Raw genomic sequence first — 9811 nt, 5'->3', positions numbered from 1 at the left:
TTTGTTCAAAAAAAAAAAAAAAAAAAAAAAAAAAGAAGTAACAATGCACTGCTCCAGTATTTGTCACTTCTGTATCAATCCACGGTTGCACCCAATTGTTATCCGTGTAGTATTATTTATTTATTTCTTAGTTTTAGATATCAATGGAATAGCTTTTTTTTTTTCTTTTTTTTTTTTATAAATAAAATAAAATTCTGTATACAATCTTAAAAGACACTTATAGAAGACCACAGAGAGAACCATACTGTACAAAGTACTCAGATTTTGGATAACAATTGGATACAAACTTAGATTGAAGGACAGGGGTTTCTGTGGCTGTTTTTTTTTTTGCCTAGGTTGAAGTCTTTTAACTGCAATGATTTTCAGGTTTTCCATTAATTGTGAATTATGACAGGGATACATGGTACTTTGAGTTAAGTTTTAGGTATCTAAGTAATATTATCGTCAAGACAGAATCCTGTTTCGATGCTAGTTCCTTTGTTTTAATGTAATGAAATTAAGATGAAACAGTGAATAGCTGACTGTAATCAATCTTCTGAACTACTGATACCTGGCTTTGTCTGTTTAGTATTACCTTAGAATCTTAAATCTGTTTACGCAGGGGAAATCTCAACCAGTGCTTTAACAAAGATGGCAGAATCAGAGAAGAAAGATTCTTCAACTGGGAATGCAAAAGAGAAAATGTCACTGCTAGGTAATTTTAAATGCGTGCACTTTATTAGCATTTGGTACGTATTGCTGCAATGACTGCATATAGGCTTAGTACCTATTGCATAAGAAAATGCAGTGTAAAATTGTACCATAATAATTATTTACTTTTTTATTAATGAATAGTATGATACTATGATGAGTTCTTTAGTAGTTGAAAATGGCTACTTCAAAAGGAATGGGGAAATGATTTCTGTCATGTGAAAGAATAACTTTTTGGTAGGGCTTCTCCATATAACCTCAATAGAAACCCCATGCAAAATGATTAAAGTATGTGTAACTCTTTTTTAAACCAACAATGAATATTTTTTTTAATGAAATTTTCTCTTCCAGTCAACTGGAGTTAAAGTTTTTTTTTTTGATGTGCAATAGTTACAGCCAATTCCATAAACTATACTGCATTTATTAGTTGCTACATCATTCTCTCCTTATCCCATTCAGCCTAAATTTTGATGATTATGTGTCTGTGGTAGTTCTAGAAAAAGTTAAATTGTCAAAATGATTTCTGTTTATCACTTAGAAGAATCTGTGTAGTTGTTGAGGATACTGCTGCAATTCATGATGAGTTAGATATATTAGTTGAATGAGTGCAAATGGAGTAAGATAGGTGCTGAAACACTTGTTCTTTTTGCACTGGGGCAGTGGAGCAGGGAGAATCTAAGGAAGTATTCAGAGACAATCTCCGCAAAAAAATTCTTGTTTTTGTTTTCATTTGTCATTTTCACTGTTGCAAATATCTCTGCTCTTAGTACTTTTGTTGCACTGGCAAAAATAATCTGGTTATCTGGTATTCTTTCATGCTAACAAACTGTTGGTTTGATCAAACTCAATACAGATGAGGACTTCTCTAAAGATTTTCTTAGTTCATGGAAGTCAGGCACTGATGATATGGACTTCAGCTTTGAGCCAGTCAGCAAAGGCAAGAAAAAGGCATTCGACTTTGGCATGTAAGTTTTGTCGAAATAGTATTGTGTTTAACTGTTTATTATTCATTCTGTCTTGATGACGACAAATGTCAAGGTATATCGTTATGAATCTTATGATGTATCTTCTTGTTACTTGTTATGTTTTTCTTTTGTGTTGCCTCTTGCCAGCCTTAAAATCATTTTGTTAGAAAGATCAATAGGGGATGGTTTTACAGGTCATTTGTATTCTTCATACAGGTTACTGGCCACAATGAACTTCTGAGGCAGATTGAATTTAAATGAATAAATAATAATTTTCTTCTTGAAGTATCAAAGTAATATGTTGGAATAATACTTTTCTGGCTTGTTATTGCATATCTGAATGCCCGTTGGGAATTTTACTTTTAGAATTGGTATGGAGGTACTATAAATTTGTTGTCACTTTTACTTTTTTTAATAGTCAGTACTCAGGACCTCTAGTTCACAAGTATTACAACTACAAATAAAATCACAAGCGTTCAATTTGCTTGTGATGATACTTTGCTTCAGACAACAATTGTGAATTATTCTTTATTTTTATTCAGCATTGATACGTCTTTGCTTATAATATATATCTTTCCAGGGATATGGATTTTTCTCTTGATGACGCATTTGGCAAGATGCCATCTTTCAAGATGGATTTGCCAGATATTGATTTTTCTAATTCCCCAAATAAATCCAAAAAGTCAAAGGAAAAATCAGAAGAGGATTCTGCCAAAGGAAAACGTTCAGACAAACATGACAAGTTCAGTTTTTCTTTCGATTTTGACGGGCAAGTATCTTTATAATCTCTTCATAGTCTATACTTCAGTTTGGTGTCAGGAAAGAAATCATTATCAATTGCTTTGGACATTTATTGAAGAACTCAAAGGTCCACTAAAATGCCTGATTGACAGAGTAAACATTAGTGATGGGGAGAAAGAGCCTGGTGATGGTGGTTGTTTTGGTAGTGCTAAATTCCCTTCAGACACTATAAACACTTCTGCAGCTAGTGTACAAAAAACAAATGATGGTGCTAGGACAGAACTTTCTGTTTCTGAGGATATCCGAGAGGAATCAACACATACAAGTGTTGTAAGGTAATTCATAATTTTGTAGTGAACTCTACTCTTCTGGCTACTTTGGTTTCTTTATAATGTTGCTAAGTCTCTGTTGTAGCAGTCATGGAAGCAGCAAAAATAACGGGAATAAACTAGATGACCATCCTAGTTCATGTACCAAAGAACTGATTCAATCAGATTCAGTTATGGAGAATAGTGAAAAAAATGCTGCCTCTCATACTCTTCCAAGGTGATGCCACTATACTCCGAAATCTAACCTTTGTTTCAAAGCATGACAACTATAGTTTATTATGAAGTTGCTTTTGCTTAAATTGTATGCATGAAATTTGAGCAGGGACCATGATGACTCTGTCAATGGAAAAAACAGGAAAGAAGTGAGTGTTAACACAGTGAAGCATAATGGCAAAGCAAATGGTGGACTCCCTTCACTGGAATGTGAGAAGATGACCAACAATGTCAAAATTTCTGGGTAAGGCTTATCAACATTCTGTATGCATCACTTGCAATATTGATAGTCAGGGACTCAGGGTAGATTCAGGTCCTCTAGTATACTGTTTTTCTAAGTTATAACTCTTATAAAGTTATAGGCATATATATTTTGTGGAAGTGTGATGTTACTTTGCTTCAGACATAATCTCTAGTTCTTTAGTGCATTAGTCAATCTGTCTGTGCTTATGATATATATCTTACAGGGATATGGATTTTTCTCTTGATGACGCATTTGGAAAGATGTCATCTTTCAAGATGGATATGCCAGATGTTGATTTTCCTAAATCCCCAAATAAATCCACAAAGGTGGTGGAAAATTCAGAAGAGGTTTCTGCCAAGGGTAAACATCAAGACAAGCATGACAAGTTCACCTATACTTCTGATTCTGATGGGCAAGTATCTATGAACTCACTTCATAGTATATACTTCTGTTTTGTGTTGGGAAAGGAGTCATTATTATTTTCTTAGGATATTATTAAAAAAACTGATACTAAACTCTTCACTACAATACATGATTGACAGAATGAATACTAGTGATGGAAAGAATGAGCATGGTCATGGTGGTAGTTTTGGTAGTGCTAAGCTTTCTTCAGATGCTGTTAACACTTCTGACAGTAGTGACACAAAGGCAATGTTCTCCATTGCTAGATCCAGTGCCGAAATGCAAAAGCCAGTTTCAAAGGCTTCATCAACAACATATGACAGGTTTAGCCACCTTTTTTTTTGGGGGTTCGTTAAATTTATGCTGATCAATGCTTTGACTTTCATGCTGTTAAGATTAAACCCAATATGCTTAGTGAGGATCGAATGCTTTGAGTGTGATTTCTTGCAATTTGTGCTACTTTCCATGGAGCTGGAGATTTGTGCTCATTGGACTCTTGTTGGATGGAAGGCATGATGCACATCTTATAAATTGGCAGCAAGTTGTAAGCTTTGTGGAAATTATATGACATTGGGTGTTTCTTTTTCCTATTATCCTAATATAACTTGGATAATTAATTAGGAAAATTTGCTTGGGTACTTTAATCTGTAGATTTATTTTTTAATTACCATAGTTCTGTTAAGTTGTACTCCCTCCGTTCTTTTGTTTTATGTTTAACTCAGTTAATTATTTAATTTAAGAAAAATTAGAAAAAGTGAGTGGGAGTAAAAGAAAGTAGGATAAAGTAAGAGGGATAGAGAGAGTATAGAAAGGTTTGTGGGTGTATGAAAAAGGTGAATAAAGTACAAGAGAGTGTGTGGAATGGTGTAATTACTGTGGTATAAAAAGGTTGTTTTTGGGGGGGGGGGGGGATGGTGTTAGGCCTAGCAAATATAACTTACCATGCTATATCTGAGCATGGACCATGGTTTCTAAAGAAACGTATTTTGGAACGTACAATGTTTATCATTCTCTATCTGGGTGTCAAAAGAGAGGGGAGCAGGTGGGGGGGGGGGATCCAGGGTGGTGTTAGACTAGCAAATATGATTTGCCAATGTAACCTCTGAGCGTGGTTTCTAAATAAACAAATTTTGGTATGTGCAATGTTTATCCTTCTCTATCTGGCTATGATATGCTGAATTATATGATGCTTGTGGGACACACCTTGCATCGATGTCATAAGTGGTAATTACCTTGTCCAGTGGACCAACCTCTGCAAAAACAGTGCTACTGAAGAATAAAGTTCCAGGAGCTATTAACTCAAAGTTTCCGGCTGTACAAGCAACAAATGAGGGTGGCAGGACAGAATTTTCAGCTTCTGAGGGTAACCGAGAAGGCTCAACACATCCTGATGCTGTAAGCAGAAGGTAAACTTTTGTAATGTCAGAACTCAACTTTTGTAGCTACTTCGAAGTCCTAATAATATTGTAGTGTCTCTGTTAGTTGTAGTTATGGAAGCAGCAAACAAAATGTAAAGGATTTAACTGACCGTCCAAGTTCATGTACCAAAGAATTGATTCAATCGGATTCAGTTACTAAAAAAAGTGAGAAGGATGCTGCTGCTCATACTCCTAGGTGATGTTACTATACTACAAACTATGACGTTTGACTCTGATCATGTCTCCTTAAGTTTATCATGAAGTTTCTTTCGTTATACTTATATGATTTGAATTTGATCAGGGACCATGACGACACTGTAAATGGAGAAGAAAAGAATGAGGCGAGTGTTGAATCTGTTGATACAGAGACACAAAGTGGAAAAGCAGCAAATGGTGGACTCCCTTCGCTGGAATGTGAGAAAATGACCAACTCTATCAATTCTTCTGGGTAAGACTTATCATTGTTACATTCCAAAATCACTGCATCACTAGCAATATTACAAATACCTCAGTAAATACTTGCTTACTCTACTAATTTTCAGTCTCAACTTTTTCCAGTGATCTCCTGAAATTTGTGTCACATTAAGGAGGGATTATTAACCTTCATAATTTTTTGACAACAACTTCAATGTTTCCTCCATATTTTTTTTAATTGGTCCTAACAATTAAGTATTTATTTTAAAAAACTTACGGGGTCTGGCATCAATTTTTTTTCTATCCTTCCTCTCTTTGATTGTATATTGTTATTTAATCACAATAAATTCCTCCAAAATCTGATAATGAGATATCTAGGCCTGTTGCTTATTCTCTTATGTTGAAGGCTGTCAGATTTGTCATCTTTTAACTTAGCATCTTGGATGTAACTATTTCTGTGTGACAAACAGATATTAGCAACAGTTTGGCTTCTTTAAAAATGATAAGGAAACTTATGGATTGCTTTTATGTTCTGCTTATGTTGGGGTATCTTGTTGAATGTCCTGCAGCTTTAGAATTCCTTCATCAACTCCACCAGAACAGGGAACTAAATTTGGCAACCAGAGGCAAGGTAATCTTAAAGACAAGATTTCAAGCATTGCATTGACTCAGAAATTAAACATTAGTCAAGGAAATAAACTTTCGTCCCAGAGAATTGACAAGAAAACGTTTGCTCTTCCTAGTTTGAAAATTACAAGGTATGCTGTTAATAGCTGATTTTGCCTGTATCTTCTTTTATGCCTCTGCTTCTGCAGACTTATTATCTGGAAAATTCTTTTTACAGGCGTACCACTACAGACAAACATCCAGCTGCTCCCATTATGCTAAGTAATGTTAAATCTCTGGGAATTGTTGAGAAAAGCACAGGGCCACAACAAGCAATGATTAAGATGGTGTCCCCTACTATTTCAGTGAAACAAACTCCAACTCCCTCTTTGAAGCGCAAATCATCTGAGGTTCTTTCCATAATCATGTTATCTCAAGCTCTCTGACACCCCTACTAAAGCATTCTTAGTAACTCATAGAACAATTGGCAGGCTGCTGATATGGGTCCACCAAAGCTTCATACACCAAAACGCTTCTCACCTAATGAAAGCAGGTGCAGCACACTCCTAAAACTATCTTGGTATCATATCAGATTGTTTCCTGTTAGCTAATTGCAATTTGTTTGAATGTACAGAATGTCTCAAGCGTCAGTCAGAGAACCTGAAGATGGGGTAATCTCTTACACATTCTGTTTAAAATGTTTTACTAGTATTTGCTTCTAAAGGGAAAAGCAATTAGTGAAAGTAGATCTATGTGATTAGATATGCTTACAAACATTACCTGGCTGTGTGTATAGGTTAAAACTCAAGTTAACTCTGTGGTAGGAAGCACGAAGAATGTTTCGCAAGAGAACAAGACCCCTAAGTTTCAGTTTGATCAAGAGACAAACATGGCTGCCCTCCAATTCAGTTTGATGGTGGAGAACGATGCAAATGTTGAAAAAGCTGAGGCATGTGCAAAAGAGCTAGATAATGTAAGTAGTTTTGTTTTCAGTTTATTGGCAGTGAATTTGACCTATAAGAGCAATTCAATAATCTAAGTAAACCTGGCCTCTAAAGGAGAGAAGGAAAAAGCAGAGATCTGAAAATTGGATAAAGATGATTGCCTATGGTCTCTATCATATCTTTAGCCAAAGCAAGAAGTATATCATTTCTGAGTATATTGTCCTCCAAATCATGAAAGCCTACTTATTGACGATTGGTTGATCATAGAGGAAGGTGGGAGGTGAGTAAAAGAGTGGGGAGGGGACGGGGAATGGGAACAGAAGTATCGAGTTATCCTGTATAAATTTTTAAATATTGGAAGAATTTGGTTTGTCAATCAGTGAAGAATTATGGATCCCTTTGGTTTCCTTCCCGTCCATATTCAAACATACTATCATAGTATCACAGATTAGATCTTACTGAATCTAGATGATGGATGTTTCTTCTTTTTGGCCCTTTGCCCTTAGATTATGAAGTTTGACAGGGAAATTAAACTGGAGATTAAACTCATGCATATTTCAGTAAGTTCTCTTAAGGTTTTGTAGTTAATTGAAGTACCTGTACTGCTTTCTGAGTATCCTGACACGTAAACTTTAAATTGAGTGTAGTGTTATATTATATTCTTTCTACCTGTTTGTACTTATGGTCGAGGCACTACTGTTGAACCAATTCCACATATATTCTTTGTACACCCAGGCTCATAATTTTTTCGATTTAGAATGGCACATCTCTAAGGGAACTCTTTTTCCTGATACTGACATTCCTTGTGCACTGTCTTCTTTTCGATGGTTAGACCAATGTATATAATTTGCCAGGGTTGCTTACCACTAAGAACAAGTGAATGAAAATTTATTTTCAGCAACTGTTTTTCATGACTTGTTGATTATCAGTATTTAAATATTTTAGCATGCGGTTAGAGGGCAATTAAAGTTAACTATCTGCATGACATTCATCATATAGTACGGAGTATTTAGAAGTCTTGACTAATCGAAGATACTAGCTTACACCATTCAAGACCTTAATTGATCACAATCGCCTTTCCTAATCTCTCTTGTATGAGATACGAAGCATTAACCTGCATCCAAACTCCTTTTTTCCATGTATAATATTTCTATGTGTCTAATGCTATGCATTGAGAAATGAAAATCAAGGTTGTTGGGTTTGCTTTACAGATCTGCAACATGTTGAAAAAGAAGCATGAGGAAGCAAAGGAGTTACTGGTCCGAGCTCTTGTGAACAACAACAATCTTCTGATGCTGAACCATCCCATCTATGAAGAAAAGATATCCTTGCATTTATAGTCGCTGTTATTACAGCACATATAGTTTCTTTTCATACTTAGATATTCAATGGGATGTACATTTCCGGATCCTGGATGATCAGTTGTAACCCTTGACAGTCAAAACATCAGTGCAGTTCAGAGGCTTGCTTCTAAATTGATGTCAAAAGAGCTGGAAGTCAAGGCTTAGAAGAACTATTCACACTGATAACAGGAAGGTTTTTCTCACTCTATATTTTGTGATCATGCGTGCTCATACAAGGTTTTGTATTACAGTATCTCATTTGATTCAATCGATTTTCTGATACTTTTGAATTTCAGGATGATCTAAATGCTAAATCCTGCAGAGGGGGGATAGCATCATTATGGTGTAAATGCTCTCGTTTGCTCCTCTTGATTTGTGTATAGTGTTCGATCATGTATGAGTATGCTTATTTTTGCTAAAAGGTAGTGCTTAATTTCATTATACAAATCATGTATGGGTTTTTGGAGTTCTTGGTTGGCAATGTGGCACATTGCTGTTTTGTAAAGCCAAATTTTATGGTCTGTAAAGCTAGTAAGAGAAACAGTATTCTCTGCGTGTTCTATCTTTCAATTTGGGTCTAAATTGTGTAATCAAGCACTAGTTTGATTCACCAATTACCAAGTCATTTTCATCTTGAAGTTTGCAGCCTGAAATTCTGAATGGCCTATTGTTGAGTATATTTCATATTGAAATTAAAGTTATTACCTCTTTAAAAGGCTCATATATAATCTAAATACAAATAAAGGTATTTAATTAAAATTGTGCATTTGACAAGAGGCTTGTAAATATATTACCTACTTACAAGTTATCATTTCAACACTACATCAAATTCCCTTTAATTTGTGTGCTTAGAAAAAATGGAGGTGATATAAAAATTATTGGAGATATTATAAAAGCAATGACTTTCACAAAACACGTGTTATACAAAGGGGGAGGTAGTGGTGTACTGGTGTTGAATCTATCTATAATACTATTAAAACTCATGGGGACAATATGCTAATGACATAAGTCATCCATATGCCATTTGTGCACTACATGCCTACATGTCACCCTATGTGTCACTCCTCTTCTCTCACCATATTGAATTCTATTGATGTTTAGTCTATTTTACAAAAACTTTTCATTGGCCTAACTTTAATGCTATATAATAGTATTTAATTTTATTGAAAACTCTTTATATATATAATCTCTTATTATATTTTCATTTAATTATTGTAATATTGTTCAACATTAACTCTTCTAAATTAATTTGATCAAACCTATGAATTTATAATGATCCGGGGCATCGTCTGGGTCAATAACTAGTTGTTCATCTAAAATACATTAAAGGTAATTTATTTTTACCGATGTATATCAGGTGAAAGCATACATAGACGTCTAGACGACATTACATACACTTAGGGCCTATTCATTTCTCCTTAATTCAGTTTAGTTCAGTTTAGCTCCAATCAGTTCAGTTCAATTCAGTTTAGCTCATAATTTCTTTCTCTCATAAAATAGTA

At 34.9% G+C, this 9811-nt stretch overlaps 1 protein-coding gene across 1 annotated transcript; it reads left to right on the top strand.

Moving 5' to 3' along the window:
- Positions 1–607: 607 nt before the first annotated feature.
- LOC145637173 (uncharacterized) lies at positions 608–8935 on the top strand. The gene is made up of 18 exons (XM_081688661.1): positions 608–694; positions 1544–1655; positions 2236–2428; positions 2475–2731; positions 2814–2942; positions 3048–3182; positions 3406–3594; positions 3725–3907; positions 4826–4990; positions 5067–5198; positions 5304–5450; positions 5986–6174; positions 6261–6432; positions 6514–6575; positions 6657–6693; positions 6819–6995; positions 8178–8290; positions 8414–8935. Exons 1-18 carry the CDS (start codon positions 631–633, stop codon positions 8472–8474), a joined length of 2517 nt encoding a protein of 838 aa, XP_081544787.1. The 5' UTR covers positions 608–630; the 3' UTR covers positions 8475–8935.
- Positions 8936–9811: the final 876 nt, after the last annotated feature.

The sequence above is a fragment of the Chenopodium album genome, chromosome 6 (assembly GCF_948465745.1).
Source record: "Chenopodium album chromosome 6, dcCheAlbu1.1, whole genome shotgun sequence".
Lineage (NCBI taxonomy): Eukaryota > Viridiplantae > Streptophyta > Magnoliopsida > Caryophyllales > Amaranthaceae > Chenopodium > Chenopodium album.
The sequence above is the reverse complement of the archived record's forward strand: the minus strand, read 5'-3'. Positions and strand labels throughout refer to the sequence as shown.